Source organism: Podarcis melisellensis, assembly GCF_964234715.1.
Source record: "Podarcis melisellensis genome assembly, chromosome: 17".
Classification (NCBI taxonomy): domain Eukaryota; kingdom Metazoa; phylum Chordata; class Lepidosauria; order Squamata; family Lacertidae; genus Podarcis; species Podarcis melisellensis.
Genome location: NC_138534.1, coordinates 35,656,607 through 35,674,941, shown reverse-complemented (window position 1 = coordinate 35,674,941; position 18,335 = coordinate 35,656,607). Strand labels below are relative to the sequence as shown.

Below are 18,335 nucleotides of genomic sequence, written 5' to 3'. Positions count from 1 at the left end.
CGCAAAGATCGATAGCTGAGCTAGGTCGAGGGCGCACCAAGCTGCGATCCTAATCGTCCTGATCAGGAAGCGAATTTCCCGGAAATCGTAAGAGGCGAGTCGCCCCGGGGAGACGCTGAAGTGGCGACGAATTAGAGCCCAGAGGGAGAAGGGTAGCGGGACGAAAGAGGGCGGTGTCAGAAGCCAAAGTTGGCTTATCTGAAGGACATGTGGGAATGTTCAGGGGTGCAGGAGATTCCTCTTGCGAGTTAAGAAGCGTCACACGTGTGGTTTCTTATTGGCCCCTTGCTGGCAGTGGAAATCAGGACACACGCACACACGCCTATCTCTCTTTCCGATGGTCATCCATCCGTCCTCAAGCATCCCCAAGAATGATCAGACTGACAAGAGCTGCTCGAAAAGGTATGCAGGTTTAGAGGGTCGACTGGAAGACAGCGAGGATCCTAAGCGCCTCTATTCAGACGTTCCTACTTAGTTCCCAGGTTGCTCTTTAGGACTGCAGCTTAAAATGGTGATAGTGAGAGGACTGCATTTTTTAACACTTTCCCACAAGTTTAACCCCGCCCCGCCCCAACTCCTGTGCATATAGAAAACTAGCATATCATGGATAAATACTTAGTTTAGCTCACCAGTCCTCGGGCGCTGTTGCTGTTTTTGTTTAAGTGGGGACAGAGGTCAACAAAACCATCACCCACCCACCCCTCACCTGCAGTTTGAAGCCCAGAATCCGTCCACAGAATTCTCAGTAAATGCCACAAGGTCCATTAATATTATGGTGGTGCCCAGATTAATACTAGCTGCAAAAATGGTGCTAGAACAGTTTAAATCTTAGGCCATTCAGATTCACTGGACAGCGGCTGTCCTTAACCACTGCCAATAACCTTTCCCCCCTCCATTGTGCTGGGAACGGTCTGTGTGTTTTTAAAAGAGTGGTGGAGTTTGTGTGTGAGTAAAGTTCAGAGATGGCTTTGTAGTCCTTAAACCAATTCTTGCTTATTTGTTTTCGATGGATGTCAGCGGGAGAGGCAAAGCGCCCAGTCCATGGTTAAGACCACAGTTCTGGATGGGCAGGGTAGGAAATGGGGGAGCTGGTGCTCTGGGTCTTTGCTTTTATGCATTATGTTTGCAGAGTGTCCCTCTCTCCGGAAGAAGCACAAGCCCAAGACAATTTTAAGACAAACTCCACACCCCACTGGTCTGGGTAGGTGTTGTCTCTGAGTAAAGATAGTATATAGGAGTTTTCTCCCTTTTGAGGGAAGATCTTAGGTTCTCCTGGAGTATATGGGAGTTCTATTTCTGATTTTTGTGGTACTGGTGGAGTGTGATGGGGTATCTTTTGGTGGGCTGGATAAGACTCATAGGAAAGATCTGCTTTTGAACCTATCTGAAAGGTCTGACTCCCAGGCATTTACAAACCAAGCTGCATGTTTTTAAAGAGCTTTTCTGGTGGCTGAAGGAATAATCACATATGGTCTGAAACACAAGAAAGACAATTGCCTCGCTGTTTAAATAGCCCTCCAACTGTGTGTTTTATCAGGGGTGGGCTTTTCTCACATGCAGCTTTGACTAATTATTTGTTTATTTGATCTTATGTTTCATTCATAGAGTAAGCCCAGGGATGTCATTTAGAGAGGCACACACACACACCACCTCAAATTTAAGGCCACTTGGCTGTCCTTATAAATCGCTTATATTTCAGGTAAACTGACTCACTAGGCTTCTACTGTGGTTACATTAAATGGGCCTATACCCTATGGCAAAGTCACAGATCCTTTGACTTAAACAAAAGGAGTATGGCTGATATACTGATATAATGAGGCATTTTAAAATTCACCAAAAAATTGTCTTAAAATGTACTGGATATTATTATTTTTTCATTTCAACCATTGGGACTTAATTCTGAACAGAAGTATTTAATATAGTCAATATTCAATATTGAATATAATATCAAATAACCAGTGTTTGATTCTTGCAGGGCAGAGTACGTTTGACGGGATTATCAGAGGGAGCACGACTCAAAGGCCTGCTCTTGGATAAACTAACTGCCAGAAACAATTTTCTTCAGATCATTGGCATGTTACTTTTATACCTCATGTTAGCACATAGCTTATCCGTCTGAAATGCAGGGTGCTATCCTGTGCTCCTTAAATGTTGCCACTGAATCTGCTCCTTCTCTCTCTCTCTCTCTCTCTCTCTCTCTCTCTCTCTCTCTCTCTCTCTCACACACACACACAGTGTGAATGAAATCTAAAATGACACTCCTAGTTAGATCTAAAGCTCAGAGAAGCATGTTTTTAAATAACAACAACAGAGGGTGAAGGGCACTTTTACAAAGGAAAGGAAACGTCTCAGAATGTGATCTTTCAGCTCCATAGTAACCCCAAACCGCATTTGTCAAGGACCTTGAGAGGAGACACCCACTATAAGAGTGAGTTCCTCTAGGCCTCTTTCCGCTGCAAAATCACTTCTGATCACCCTTTCCACAAAACACAGTCAAATGGTATTCTTAAGTTCAAGTGTGCTTTCGTTGTGAGTGGGATATGAACCAGGCTGTGAATTTTCAACATGTATTCATTTGCAAGGAACTTTAGGTGAGGAAGAGGGAGAGAAAATGAAACAACACAAAGATTTCTCAGGGCACAGAGACCAGTGTCTCGGTTTTCTTTTCTTTCCCTCTTCCCCCACCCCCTTTCCCAGCTCAACAGCCTTTGAAGATGGTTCCCTTTTGTATTCAAGCTTGGACACTTTCTTCCGGTCATTGATGAACGCCTCTCCCCATACAAACTTGCTGCACCCATATGCTCTCACCAGAGTCAATGCTAACCATTTCATATTACCCTCCACTCCATGTCAGCGCCTTGCTGGAATTTTCAGCAAGCTGTATGTGCATCAATTCTCAAATCTGTCTCTTTTTCCTGAAGAAAACATGGGGCTGACTTTTGTCCAGGCTGAGAGTGACTTTTTAGAGTATGTTTATGTCTGATTATTTCTAAAGCTAAGCCTCACCGTGGACTGTTTAATTTTGCTCCCACGTTAGGAGAAACAGCCCGTGTCCTGCATAAGGAAGGCCAATAACAGCCTTAGGCATTTCGAATCCTCACTTTGCTGTTATAATAGAATGTTCTTGGACATTAATTAAAAATAACAGTTTATTCAGCAAGGAAAGGGAATGACTACATTCAAGGTTCTGTTTTGAATCAGTTGAGTTCAGCGACATTAGGCCACCACCCACAAAACAGCTGATCAAAAACACATTGGATTTAAGTCCATTGTTAAGTTAATTTAGGCTGCAATCCTATGCACATTCATTTGATAATTTTGCTCTGGAATAGGCACACAAAGGGTTGCATCGTTCAGGGGGTGCCAATTTGAATAAAATATTGGGGGACTCAGGTAAGCCCTGCCCTGCACAATCAATCACAAAATGTGGTGCGCACACCATTTGAATGTAACTGCCTATCAACTTGGCGGGGGCAGCTCCCTCAAATATTTTATTATGGGGGCCAAAGGGACCTCAGCCCCTAGAAGTTGGCTCCTATGGAACTGTTAGTGGTTTTTAATCACTTCTAAAGGGATTCTGCAGCCTGTTTTCACACATTACAGAGTCACATATCTGTTTTCTACTGAGTGTACAATTAGCAGGAAGTCACAGCCAATACCTGTGTGGTATCAGTGTTTTCAAACACCTGTATGAGTTCTTTTCAGTACAGTGGTACCTTGAGTTAAGTACTTAATTCATTCTGGAGGTCCGTTCTTAACCTGAAACTGTTCTTAACCTGAAGCACCACTTTAGCTAGTGGGGCCTCCCGCTGCCGCTGTGCGATTTCTGTTCTCATCCTGAAGCAAAGTTCTTAACCCGAGGTACTATTTCTGGGTTAGTGGAGTCTGTAATCTGAAGCGTATGTAACCCAAGGTACCACTGTATATGCTTTACTTAGGTAAAAAAGCCACTTAGGTTTATGTATGTGAAGTAAGAAAGTACTTCTTCATGCCGTGCATAGTTAAAACTATGGAATTCATTTTCACAAGATGTGATGCCACCAACTTGGATGGGTTTAAAAGATGGTTAGATAAATTCAAGAAGGAAAAGGTTATCAATCAATAGCTACTTGCCCTGATGGGTATGTTCTACCTCCACTGTCAGAGGGAATATACCTCATTCACACAGAAACAGAAACACTCACACACCTCTCATTACCAGTTGCTGGGAATAACGGGTTGGGAAAGTGCTTTGTGCTCAGGTCCTGCTTACCACAGACATCTGGCTAGCCACTGTGAGAACAAGGCATTAGACTGGAGAGGCCACTGGCCTCAGTGGGCTCTTAAATATAAAGAGGTGCATTTCAAAACACCAAAATCCTTGTTACAATGTCACCTATCAAATCCCAGCAACACCCCTGGACTCCAGCCTCCCACTGCAGCAACCAGCTTCATCTGACCTCAATGGCTAGCAATTCACTCCCACCCAAGAGCTCTTGCTCAGTTGGCTTGCGAATAGAGCCTTCCAGCTCTGCCTCTCCACATTCCCAGGGTTGTAAACCTGGAGTCCTCTAGGCCTTTCCTCCCAAAATATCCACTTGGGGAACAAGTCCCTCGTGCCAGTTCTAACAATGTCTCGGATCTAAAAAGAAGCCCATCCAATCCTCCTTGTGATGGTGGGCAACTCACTGCTGCAGCCTTATGGAACTAGCAGCAGGGGGAGTTCCAGTCTGGCAAACCTTCGTTTACCCTGGTTGCACATTCCTCACAACAAAGTTTTTGGATGGAGTCCTCTCTCCACCTAGGTGGCTTCCTACCTGCAAGATCCTGGGATTTGGTTCTTGCCTGGTATTGCTTAGACTTGGTCATAGAAGAGTGTGTGAGTGTGTTTGCGAGAGAGGGAGGAAGGGAGAGATGTGTCCTCCGTTTTTGCCTCACTCGCTGATTTGAATGGGAACAGTGACACTCCAATCCTAAATACATTTACTTGGAAACAAAATCCCATTGATTCCCACTGAACTTCCTAGACCTGCAGTGCTATGCACAATTTTCTAGAAGTAAGCTTCATCTGAACACAATGAGATTTATTTCTGAGTGAACACTTGTAGGATTGCACTGTATGTGTATCATGTTTAAAGGTACCCCTGACCGTTAGGTCCAGTCACGGATTACTCTGGGGTTGTGCGCTCATCTCGCTCTGTTGGCCGAGGGAGCCTGCATTTGTCTGCAGACAGTTTTTCCGGGTCATGTGGCCAGCATGACTAAGCTGGATACAAATAATTCCAAACTCCATTTCTTTTCCTTCTCTACTCCTATGCTGTGTTCATTCATGTTAACTGGTCAGGTTCAAACCTCTTTAATGGAAATGACTCTCAATCAAAGGTTCTTTGTAGGGGCAAAAGAAGTAATATATTCCAAGGATCCTCATAACATTATAAGACACCAGGTTCCAGGCACCGGTTTGGCCTGATGTTTCAGATTCAGCCAGAGCGTACCCTTGTGCTCCATGTCTTAAAAGGACCTCAGTGATGGCGATCAGAAATGCAAATGGCGATCAGAAATCGGTTGTAGGTGTAAGTGGGGGGAATGGGGGGTCAAATACACTCTCTTCTTTAATTTTCAAAGCAGGTACTGGAAAATTTACAAGGGCAAAGCCCTGATAGACTTAGCTCTAAGATGCAGCTCTATGGGCATAGCCAAGGGGGGGAAGGGAGGGGCAGCTGTCTCCCTAAATCAAGCGCAATATATACACGCATGGCACATTCATCACTACAGTATGAAGGGGTGACACCCGAATGTCAATGAGCCACCGCAGATAAAAAAAAAAAGACCGAGAGGGCTCTTTCACAGCATGTCGAAATACAATGTCTTTCCATTCCTAGAGCAGTTTCGTTCGTGGGGTTGTTACCCCCACGCCTTGGGCATTGGATGTCCTCGAGAAAAGAACGTCCACGTGTCGTGTGAACAGCACACTTGTGTGCTCGTGCTTAAGCCTCGAATACTTTCCTAGACCCCCTTGTGAGCAAACATGTTTAGGATTATGATAGTGGTGGGGCTGTAAAAGCGGCGTGGCACGGCTTCGTTCCCCCCGCCCTGCCCTGCCCTGCCCCCGCTCAGCTCCCCAATGCGCTTGTCACAGCTAGATGGGATTTGGTGAGGATGCCGAAGTTCTTCTAAAGCGCCTGTCGACTTCACTTTTGCTCGCATAGCGTGTACATACTCGACTAAATAGAAAGCAGAGATGTTAGGGGCGTGATCGCGGAGTGGGGGGGAGGGCCTCCCTTCCCCTCTACCCTTTCTCTGTTTGCAAAATAATGCTCAGTGTGAACTGCCATAACAAAATACAGGGCCAGTTTTTACACACACACACTGCGTTCTCAGAGGACTCTTAATTCCGCGCATCTTTGTATCTACGAGGATCAGGCAACCGCTGATTTAAAGGCAGTGTCCCATTTATTGAACCCAGATCCTCAATCGTACTAAAATTAGTGGAATTCACAGCTTCAGCCCAAGTGCTTAGGCTTAACTGCGTGAGAGAGCGCTCGCTGTGTCCTCTGGCGATGTGTGTGTGAGAGATGTTGTAGTATATAAACCCTCTGTCTCTTCAGTCATTCTAGCACTGCTGCTAGAGAGGGGAAGCACTTCAACAACAACTGAACAGCAGCAATGATAATGATCACGTTCTGCAACCATCATGCCTGGACACATTAACTTGGAACCAAGCCCTATTGAAACCAATGGAGTCTTCATTCTAATGACCGATTTTCATTCATTCATTAAGCAACTTTAAATCCCAGTGATTTCAGCCGGAGAGATGTGCACTACGACCCACCACATCTCTTAGGTCCCATTGATTTAATCCTTTTGCTGCTTCCAACCCAAGTTAAGGGTGTGCCCAGACCGCTGCCTTCCAAGCGCGTGTTGAATGCTCCGATTAAATAACTTTTAAAAAGTGCCCCAGGATATGTGGTTTGGTCGGCACTGATTTAGTAGGCAGAATTTGCACTGCTTATTTTTCCCCTCCTCATCCAGAGCATAGCACTTCTCTCCTTCTGCACAGTTCTTTCTCAACCTCACGAATCCTGCTCGGTTTTACACGTAGAGGGATAAAGCTGGAGAGAGATTCACGCAACCCTCCGATTTAAGGGGGGAACGTCAGAGGAGATGCATGGAGGGGGTTTCGTAGCTTATCCCCATCGAAAGTATTAGTATTAGTATTAGTATTATTACTGTCATCATCATCATCATCACCACCACCACCACCATCATCACTACTACTACTACTACTACTACTACTACTACTATTAGTGTACGGACATTTTGTCTAGACGCAGGAGAAAATAAAACACCACAGCTAAATTTGCAAACCTTTGTAAACTACCCTGGAATAAAGCTCCATTGAACAGTGTGGGCTTTACACACACACAAAAAAAAAACATGCATTGAGTTACTAAACCAACCGTCGTGCAATCAAGTGAGATAAAAGAGCAAGCAGCCATAGCAGCAGCGTTAACGATGAAAATACGTTTAAAACAGAATAATAACCTTGACCATGAGCCTCAAGACCAGTGGCGAACACCCTAGAGAAAGGATTAATGAGGACTGGAGCCACCACTTTAAAAGTCATGCTTTTTGCCAGCGACCGCCTAGCTTTAAGATCGTCCTGGTGTTCAAAGAGGGCATTCAGAAAATGAGATCTCCCAGGGAATCCGGGCTCCAGAATTCGAAAGTCACAGGTGACTGAGATCTATTAGGAAATATAGGTCTCAAACCGTTCTCTTTTCATGCCAGACCTCCCCTTAATTTGTGGATTGGGATCCCACTCGTGAGTCACAGCCATTCGTAACGAAAAGAAGCAACTTTGGGAGATTTTTCAAATAATCCTCTTTGAAGAAGTCCCACCACACACGCTCCCTTCTTTTCTCTCCCTTGCAAAACGCGCCCATAAACAATGTAAACGTTTCGAAGCGAGGACAGCGAGCCCCATGGAGAGAAACGAGGCCAGTGCGGGAGCACTATTCCCATTCATTTCAATGGGAAAACCTCCCTGATGGACTATGGCCTTCGGTGTTAATGGCGCCTAATTTGTTGCCAGTCTTGACCTTCTTACTTTCTTTTTCTTATATTAACTGAAGCAGGTTGAACAAGGGGCCGAGGGGTGGGGGAATCTGGTTGCAGGCGCGTTGTGTTTGTACAGAAAGCAAGACTAATTGGATTATATGCAGATCATCTCTCTGAAATTAAGGCAGGGTGCACGTGCCTCCTCAAGATTTCCTGAGCAAAATAAGGGAGGAAGGTAGGACGGAAGAAGACAGGAGAGACTCTGTATCAACCCTCATTTTCAGACAATCAACAACCTGGGAAGAAAAGTTTTCATATTTCGCCTTTTCCTTCGTATTTTTGCATTGCAGGGCGCGCTTTTCACTTTTTGGCGCATCTGCTGTTGTATTTCCTTGTAGCCAATTGAGCAGTGGAGCCCGCGGGGTTTGTTTTGGAATGGAAAAGGGAACCTGCAAGCCCCCCCCCCCCTCCGTGTGTGTGTGTTTGAGAGACGAGAGGAAGAGAGAGATTTTGAATTCCATGCTAAACTAAACTGAAGCCAGTGTATTAGTAGGCTATTACTTTTACCTTTAATAACATTGTGGTTGCGTAGGTCAAGGGAGTGTGAAACAGCGGGGGGGGGTGGATATTTTCAGCCATGCTTGTGTTGCCACAGCTTTACGCTTGGAGAACTTCGGCCCTCAGAACTCAAGACTAACGCGCAAAAATATTTGGAGAAGAAGCTTAGCTGGGGAGGAGCGTTCCTGTAGTCTGTCGCGGCCTGTTTGTATTTAGCACCAGGATGCTGTGCGCGCCTTTGAGTTCCATTTTAAAATCCTCTGCTTGCGAGTAAATGTGTTTAGAACCCGGGTGGCAATTTTCTTTCACACGTTCCCCGCGTGACTCGCAATCCAGTTACACCTGAACTCAAGGGATGTAGGTCTGTAGGTTATCCGCGCTTGCTGTCATCACTTTAATCCAAGCTCCTTTACTGCAAGTGGTTTGTGCATTGTCAGATTGTCGCTCACCGTTTCCTGACTGCTGGGAGGGGGACACATCAGTGTCATTACTGCAGTCCACACAGACACCCGCGTTTCCAATAATCACCATTGATTATTCTTCAGGAACACTTTCCCCTGGTTCTACGCAGTTAGTGACAGCCTTACCCCGCCACCCCGAGCAAAACCAAAATGTGTAGTCCTCGGTGCAAGGAATATTTTGCTTCTGTTAAAGTGCCAGGCACGCAGAGAGCTATAGCAGCAGCAGCAGCAGCAACGACCATTCTGTATCTTGCAAGCTACCAGCTATCATCTTCATCACCATTATCACCATCTTCACCTTATGTACCGTGTACGTCACAGCAGCAAATCCTTTTACTTTTATAAAAAAAATAACAAGGCTGCCAGTTTGCCCTTTGTGGTAGAAGCGCCTGCCGTTATCAACACTGTCCCTGGTTCATGTAATGTAATAACAAACACACTAAATGAGTATCTCCCTCCATCACCCTCATTCCCAGATTGATTTAAGACGGGTCCTTGTCGACATTTCCCCTTCCACTTAAATCTGGACTGCCCACATTTCCTTTGCGGGCGAAATCTCCCCTGATTTCTGCCCATAGGCCCCAGATACCGCGTAACACACCCTCTCCTGTTCTCCCATAGCTAAATGGTGGGGCTGGTTCCTGCCATCGCCCTCAAGGATAGCCAGATCCCCCCCCCCCTTCGCTCTCTTTTACCAGAAAAGGGACTATACCCTACAAAGCGAGGCGAGTAACGATGTTACCCACCCAGGATGGCCCAAGCCGAGAGTGGAAGCGTGGGTCCCACGTGTGTTGCACCCAGGAGTGTGTTTGACAGTGAGATCAGAGCTGAAAGTAAACAATTCTATAGATTATTTCACGGGTCACAGAGGGGAAAAGCGCCTCCCTTAACAGACTGTCTGGATTCAGTGGCACGAGAGGCACCGGGACTGTCCATCAACACGGCGTTGTTCTCAATGAAGGAGAGAGAGAGAGAGAGAGAAAGTTTCGGTGCAGAGAACAAGTGAACTCCCCATAGCCCCCACGCCGTCGATCCGGGGCGGCTCTCAATCGAGCTTCGCCTGGCCTACGTTTTCACGCTCATGGACTTGCATCACTTCCCCGTCCCCCACCAAGCTCACAGTCCTGCTGGAGGTTTTCTAGGGCGGGGGCTGTGTCTGAAATAGGCCTTCTGAACGAAGAATCAGGCCTACTTATTTTATTTGGAGCATGGGTAGATGTGACGGGCTCTGTTAAAGCTGCGTGCGCGTAAAGGGGCCTGCACCCAAGGTGCTTCCTTGCAGCATAAGTCCCTTTAGGTTCTGTCCTCGCCACACTTACTAAGGAGTAAACCCATCTGCACTCAGTAGCTTTTATTTCCGAATAAACAAGCTTAGGGTCCCATTTGCATGTTTAGAATCACAGCCACGGTACAGCAACTCTGGCCTGGAGCCACGCTCCCATTAAATCAAGGAATATGTCTTCCTTCCAAGTACTAGGTCTGGAATTGACACGGAAGAGGAACATTTGAGCCTAAGCATGGTCTTTAAAACCAAGGGTGTTTACATTTAGCTCAATTTTACTGGGAGAGGGGAGGGCTAAGTTTCAGTGGGGCTTTGCGCAGAACCTCCCAGTGGATTGAGCCCGTCGTCTGAAATGTAATGGAGCCACCTTCTTGAGAGGATAGTTGCAAGCTAGTCCCGATGGCTTAAACGGAGCTCGAAGCGTCGACTCAGAAGTAAATAACCTGAAGACTGTAGGGGGGAGGGGAACTATTGTATGTATCGTTTAGAAGCTTCTAGTAGAGAGTGGGGGATAGACTTCATTCAGTATGGAAAAGTAGCCCTTCCTTCTTAGCAAAGAGTAGGCTATACAAAATGAGTCCTTCTTTTGCTTTCTCCACCCATTGTCCCCATGCGGTTTGCAAACCCTGCCGGGTAGGTCTTTCTACTTATGTTACTCTATTAAGCGTCATGAACATAATAAACTCTATAAAAGTATTCTCCGCCTCTTGCAGAATATCCTACTACCATACGTCTCCATGTTTTCTCCCCCCTCCCCGCTTTTTTTTTAAACAGTTCTGCGACGTGCCCCAATCATTATCACCTCGGGGGTCACCTTTCCATGACCTTTGCTCTGTTTCAGCCAACCCTCCCCGCCCTCTTTACGCCGCGTGTTATGTCTGGCGTTTTACCCCCCCTATACAAACAAACAAGCTGATCTTCCCAGAGCAGAGAAGAATTTCCTAGGCACACTCTATTGGGAGGCGGGAGTGGGGGACACGACTCGGCTTAAAATCCACCTGTCCTGGGCTGATCTTTGGAACCGAAGAGGGCCCGAAGTGTCCAAAATGTGCGCATTGGCCGCTTTTACGCGCGCTTGCTCAGCGCCATCGCAACCTTAGGGGAGTTTGTTTTTGCCGACTTTTTGCCGTGAGACGACTTTTAAGGGAATGAGACGCGGCTTGTGCCCCCAAATCAGAGAGTGCCTGAGTGACGAGCAGCGATTTCAAACAGGGAAAGAGAGCGGTGGACCAACTGCCCGCCTTGTACGACGGCGGGTAGGCAAAGATTCTTGGCAAGCGGCCCCAGAAGCCAAGCCAGCAGCCAGCGCGCAGCAGGCGCGGGTGGCGACATTACGCAGGGGGAGGAGAAGGACCGAGAATATCTCTTCTCCACCAGCTCCAAGGAGAGAGACGGGGTGGGGTTTTCGCACCCCCCCCCTTTGCCTTTAATCTCCCCAGTGGGGTTGGGATATCTCTATCGCAGGTTGTCCTACACACACATACACAGAGGCCTTGAGGCTCAGAAGACCCGTTGGCCTGCAGTAGCCACCAGCCCTCCTCGCAACCCGCAGAGAATCAACCCGCGCGCAGCTCCATCCCTGTGCAAAAATAATTGCTAAGTAATCGATCGCGGCGAACTGCGCGGAGACGCTGCTGCGCCGACAGCCCCCTCCTCTCTCGCCGCCCCACCGACCCAACCAATGCGGAAGGAGATCGGATGGCCGGGAGACGGGCTAGCGAATTGTGCCGGGGGTGAGGAGGAGGACAGGGGGGGGCTGTTTCTGGTGCTCAGCATGCAAGTCACCTTTGGAATTGGTGACCGAAGGAACGGAGAAGCAGGTGGCGGAGGGGGTGGCACAGAATATATATATTTAAAAAATCCAGTTCTTCACCTCCCTTCCTTGTGGGCCTTCCCAGACCCCCTAACACCCCACCCTGGCCCGGCCCGGAGCTAAGAGCAATGAAATGCTTTATCGATGAAACGATTATTCAGACGGTTTAACTAATAAAAGGGCTCATCGATCGCCTTGAAATCACATTATTTATAGACAGCTTGTCAGGGCACTCTCCAGACGCGCGCTCGCCCCCAGAGTTAAGCTTTGGGGCTTTCCCGCTGGAAGGAGAGAAAGGAGACCATGAGGAGCTGGGAAGATCCCAGGAAAGGCCGCATGACAGGCTCGTCGAAAAAGGCTTGTCGAAAAATGGCCTGTTTCAGCTGCTGATCCAATATCTCTCTAGCTCTGAAATCTCCCCTTGCACACCGCCACCGCCGCCAGAGGCCAAAGAGCTAAGGATTTGGTATGCAGAGGCCGTAGAGCTCGAAAGTGGCCGCAGTCATAGCAGCCCATTGGGTAGCCGGGGAGCAGGGAAAGAAAAAAGGCAGGCAGGCGGGCGGGCAGGTCGTTTTGCTGTCTCTCTCGCTCGCTCTCTCCTGCCCGACAGCCTGCAGGCACCCTGGATCTGGTAGTAGCATCCGTACCACCTCTTCAGATAATCCGGGTCGACTCTGAAGTCTCTAGCAGCCGGATCCGCGCCACCCCAATTAAAGTCCACTGACTTTTTTAATGGAAAGGGTCTAGCGTTTCCGGTCATGCAGGTTGCAACTTGGGCGTTTCAAGCTGTATTCACAGCAGCCTTGCGGGGGGGAGAGAAAAAGAAATCTCGGTCCCAAACGAGAAAGAAATCGTAGCGATCTGGCAGCTGAGATTCCTTCCAAGTTTTAAAATATATTTAGGATCCGGTTACTGCCTTTGTCTCCAGGACATTTATGCACATAAACCTCTTTGAAGAAAATTCTACGACGCACATCGAGAGAGAAAGAGAGACAGACAGAATATGTACGTCCACACACCTAAAAGGCACACACATAGCAGTCACACTGTATGGTTAAATCGTAACTTCTTATTGACACCCGAAATAACATTTTCTTCAAACTCAGAGCTCCGATTTTTGGAAGGACGTGCTTTGCGAGAAATAAATGCAGTCCGTCAACAATTTACTCGAGAGTAACCCCAATGGAACTTCCCTGCGACTACTCCTGAGTTATATTATTTAAACGGGCAGCCTTTCTATATAAATCTACAAACATCAGGGGTTTTCTATCTGTATATGTGTCTATAGCTTTTGAAACACATGTTAAACCCTAAGATGTTTTTTATTTTAAAAAATGTTTTCATTTGCATTATTTCAAACGAATAATCTCAGTCCTTACCTGATCTGCCAGTCCTGGGAGTCGTGTAGTTTTTCTCTAATTCCATTCTGATTTTTCAGGACTTGGTGAAATGGACAGAGAGGGGTAAAAAAAAAAAGTTTCCACTTTTTTTCCTTTTTTTTTTTTAGGGGCTGCTTGCAGGTTGGAATAATTCAACTCTTCCGCTCCCCGTCGAGCCTTTGCAGCTGATCAGTGAGCTGAAACTAAACGTTTTAGGTGGGAAGAAAGCCTCCGAAGGAACCGTGAAATGATTAAGGAACTAAAGAGCTTCTCGCCATGTGAGATCATGTCCTGTTCTCTAAAAACATCACAAGATGTCCCCAGACGCAGCCAAAACTCAAGAAGCTCTGACATCTGTTGTAGCAGGAATCAAAGTTTGTTTGCAGCCTTAAACTGTTACTGGAGCTGTTTACAGAACAACGTTGTGGAAGGAAGGCGGAGGCAGAAAAGGCGCCATTGATTTAACTGAAACTTACAGGATTTGGAGAAAGTAAAGTAGCCGGTCAACTTTTCATTAAAAACCCATTCACCACCATTAAATGGGACAATAAATAGAGACTGATGGATACACAGAGAGAGAGAGAGCTCTTGGCAGCGTATTCGCCTGGAGTTATTAAAATTGCACGTTGCTCTCCAAAATAAAGCCGAACCAAATTTAAAAATAAGAGAATGAGAGAAAAGGGGGGGGGGACCCTTGCTATTGAAGCCAACGCCTGGGGGGGTGGAGATCAAGAAGAAGAAAGAACACGTAAAAAAAAACCCCAAACCCAAAGTAATTATATATTTCTTATTTTGAAGTCGAAATATCAGTTTCCCTGGATGAAGGGTTATTTGCTTTCGTGTTTATAAAACGCAACAAAGCCAATGCATGTTTTAGGTGCTGCCATGTTCCAATGGTCCTTATAGTGCAATGAAACAATGTCCTCTTTTTAATTCTTTTTATTATTTGTTTCATATGTCAACACGGCCAACTCATCTTTGGTCGTCCCGTCCTCACTAGTCACAGTAGTTCCTCCTAACACAGCTGTACAGAAAGGCACGGAATCTCTGGAAATAACTTCCAGATCTATCCGCGCAAAGGATGTATGGGAAAAGGTTCAGTTCTTTCATTCGTCGCGTGTTGGGAGTTGGGGGGAGGGATGGAGAGAGGGAGAGAGAGAGACTGTATTATCCAAACGTATTAATAGCCCGTATTCTGACCGTCTGTCCCCGCCTTTTTCCACAGAAGATGCTCGATTCTTACACAGGCTGTAAGGCTCTTACACACACGCCTTCAATTCTAATAAAGAAGGGGTGGCATTTTTTAAAGAGAAAATTAAATATTAGCCACGACACTATGGGGTGGGAAGGAATGGGCTTTGCACTTTAATTTCCTTCACTGTAATAGTCGGCCTGATTAATTTTGAAATATTCATGCCTGTCTAAAATAAATCTACTTGTTCCACCAGGCAGCTAAGCCACTCATTCTTTGCTGTCTGCCGTTACAGTTGAACTTGGTATCAAAATAGTTTCTTAATCTAGACCATACACGCACACACACACACACACACACACACTTCTCTCTCCCTTCGAGTGCAGGAGAGATGGATGCTTCAGTGAGTTCAGTTTTAGGAAAGCGAAGTAGACCGAGCGAATGAACAATATTGGTGGTGAGAAAGACCCCATATCGATAGAATGGCAAACGGTCCATTTATGCAAAATAATTCTCTTCGCCATGCAAAGGGAGGTAAAAAGGCATTCTTCCCCTCACATCTCCTCCTGCAGCTGCTGCTGGGGAGCTAAACTGCTACCTGTCTCCGTTACAGATTGAAAGGTGGGTCTTTGGGTCTTTTAAATTAACCAGCAGGCCGCCTTCTTCAATCACCTTAAGGCACCTTAGGCACAGTTCGTCAACAGGGACATGGGAGAAAATAGCCTGAGTTTAGGTAAAGCATCTTCTGCCAAAACAAAAAAGAAAACTAAACCTATGAAGGGATCCCTACATCCCCCAGGATTTAGTCCTATCCACGCAAACGCATGGTAAATTGTTTGGATCATGCTCTCAAAACATTTGCCAGTGGAAAATGTGCATGGTGTGTGCTTGTGTACAAGCCTGCTGAGCATGCGCGTGTTTCACAACACAGCCAAATTTAAGTCCTTCCGCTGTCCAGTCCTGCCCCATGTTTACTGGAAAGTAATTTCAGCTGAGGTCAACTAGATTTACTTCCAAGTCATTGTGCTACATAGCTTGCGACTGTTTAATGGGATAGCTTACTGGGAAGTAATTCAAACAGGGCCCTTACTCGCATGTATTGTGTACGTAGGATTAGGTCCATTGATTTAAACAGGATATATTTAAGCACTTGCTTAATTCTCCCACTGATATTTCTGGGGCTGTAATGACTTAAAGGTTGTCTAGATCCTGCCCCCCGAAAAAAAATCTTTTCAAGGTCTTTGAGAAACAATAGATCACATTTTTAAAGAAGAAGAAAAAGAACCTGGAAGGTATTGACTAACAGTTCGAGGATCCCAGTAAATGATACCAGTGGTTGTATTGTTTTCAGTAACCCAAAGCTGGAAATTCGCTTATCCGCAATAGTGCATCCTTACAAGTGAACTCTGTTCATATAACCAGGATGTAAATCCATGCAAACTCCGGGAAAATAACCATCATACCAATAAAATCGTTCTTCTATCTATCTATCTATCTATCTATCTATCTATTTGCAATAAATCTCCGTTGCTTGTAGGTCATGTGCCATTGCAAACAAATTATTTATTTATTTATTTCATAAATATGTGAACCGCCTTTCGCACACAGTACTTACGAAAGCTTAGACCTAAAACTGGATTTTTACACAAGCCTAGGATAACATGCGAGCGCGCACGTTTGAAAATATTAGATTAGATGAAAATAATACAATTGCTTTGTTACAGATGGAGCTAGGTGCAGGTAAGATCGATTAAAACTGATGAGGATGAGGAGAGAGGAAGAGGAAGGAGGAGCATCCTCTGAAAACTAAGGATAATCTGCTTTACTTGAACTAGAATTCTTTGGCTGTAGTCTATTCTTTCTAAGCAATTTTATTATTTTGAGCCGCCCACGCCCCCTTTGAGGAGGAGGAAGGCCCTCTACATTTGTAATAATAAATAAAATAATGCATAAATGTGCAAACCTTTAGGCTAAGCCTCTTTGAAAGTAGTAGGACCCAGGCACATGCACAGGATCCCCCCTTCAAAATATTGGCGCCTCATTGTAACTAAGCGCCCTTGTTTCCAGGCGAATGTATTGGGACCGTGGTGTTTAATGTTTACATCTCCAACACGCTTCCAGGTCTTCCCCACCGCGCCTCCGAGCACAGCCCCACTTTCCCTCGGATGGACATTTTTGCACGTCACAGGACACAATCCTCTGCCAAACGCTCTTGCGCAAACCCCACCGCCACGAGTCCCCAACACGCCACAATGGGCCTTGCGCAGGAGAACTGTCCGGAGAATCGCGCCAGTTGTATCCCAAACGTAGTAGATATCAACATATTTCGAGACGCAGCTATTTGCGTTAAAAAAACAAAACAAAACAAAACACGCCCGAATTGACTTTCTGCAAATTTTGCCTCTGCTTTCAGCTGCATTACTTCCCCTTTTTTCTAACGTCTCAGTCGCCTTATTTGTTTATATATTATATAAATAACACACACACACACACACACGCTGCTTTGGTTACTCTGAAATAAAACCATCCCTTTCGACTTACAAGAGAATGCGGTGTCATATGAAAAAACGCTCCTTGTGTAAAGAGGAACTGTTTCTAAACCCAGTAAAACATATTCGAATTTTACCGTTAAAAAAATGTGTCTGGCTTCCTTGATCCTAGTTTGCAAGGGCGGAAGTTGCTTTGTTTTTCATATCCCTCCCCCAAAAACCCCAACCCTATAAAGATTTTGCACTTGTTTACTTAACCCTCACCCCAATTGCAGAGCGTTACAAGGTATTCAGACAGGAAGAATGAAAACAACCGGGGCGGCGCGGGTGGGGGCAGGATTTTCGAAGGCAAACAGTTCCTTTGGCAACATCCATCCTCGTGGCTCCTCACCAGCGGGGCTGGACGTCATTGCATCTCCGGCATTGCAGCGCCGTGTACGCGCGCGCGTGTATATGCACCCGAGTAAAAGAGACGTTTCATTCCCACCTTGAAACACTCGTGTGCAATCAGATCTAACGCCTTTTTACTAGGAAGTGAACCTCACCGGGAGCAAAAGCACTTGCTTCACAGTAAACATGGCTAGGACCCGGCAGCTGGGTGTATGCTTTCTTCTGATCTGTGTGTCTAATTCCAAGTAAACCTGTTTAGGATTTGAAAGGGGGAGGGGAGAGATGTTTACATAAAGGCATATGTGACTATTTGGGGATACCAATACAGACACCTATTTGCGTGTGAATGCATAAATCCTGCATTCTACTTAAGCAGCAGCAGCAGCATTTAGCTTTAAACTGGTGCAGGCTTCTCTCTAGAAATACAATTTTCGGTGGCATAAAATCCCACTGAAACAAAAGGTACTAACTATCGAAGAATCAGGTGGAGGGGGGACAGTCCCAATGAAACTACGCTTTTGACTGGGTTGTGGGTCTGACTGCCCCCTTGCAAATGAAGGCATGTCTTGCATTTCTAGACCTATATTGACCCATAGCCATGTAAGATACCAGCGCATAGAATGCCCGCGCCCACACCTACGCGTAACAGGCATATCAGCTGACCTATGTTCCATAATGTATAAGCCTGTTCGGAAACGGGCTTGCTGATTATCCATAGATGCCCTTGTATA

The 18,335-nt window shown here is 46.0% G+C and overlaps 1 protein-coding gene across 2 annotated transcripts in view; it reads right to left on the bottom strand.

Annotated features, from left to right (window-relative positions):
* Positions 1-13,594, bottom strand: part of PAX5 (paired box 5) — a 217,474-nt gene extending 203,880 nt beyond the window's left edge. For both annotated transcript variants that reach the window (XM_081894529.1, XM_081894531.1), the window contains exon 1: positions 13,534-13,594. In XM_081894529.1, the coding sequence (XP_081750655.1) occupies positions 13,534-13,579 (46 nt within the window). In that variant the 5' untranslated portion in view covers positions 13,580-13,594. The remainder of the gene's footprint in view (positions 1-13,533) is intronic.
* Positions 13,595-18,335: the final 4,741 nt, after the last annotated feature.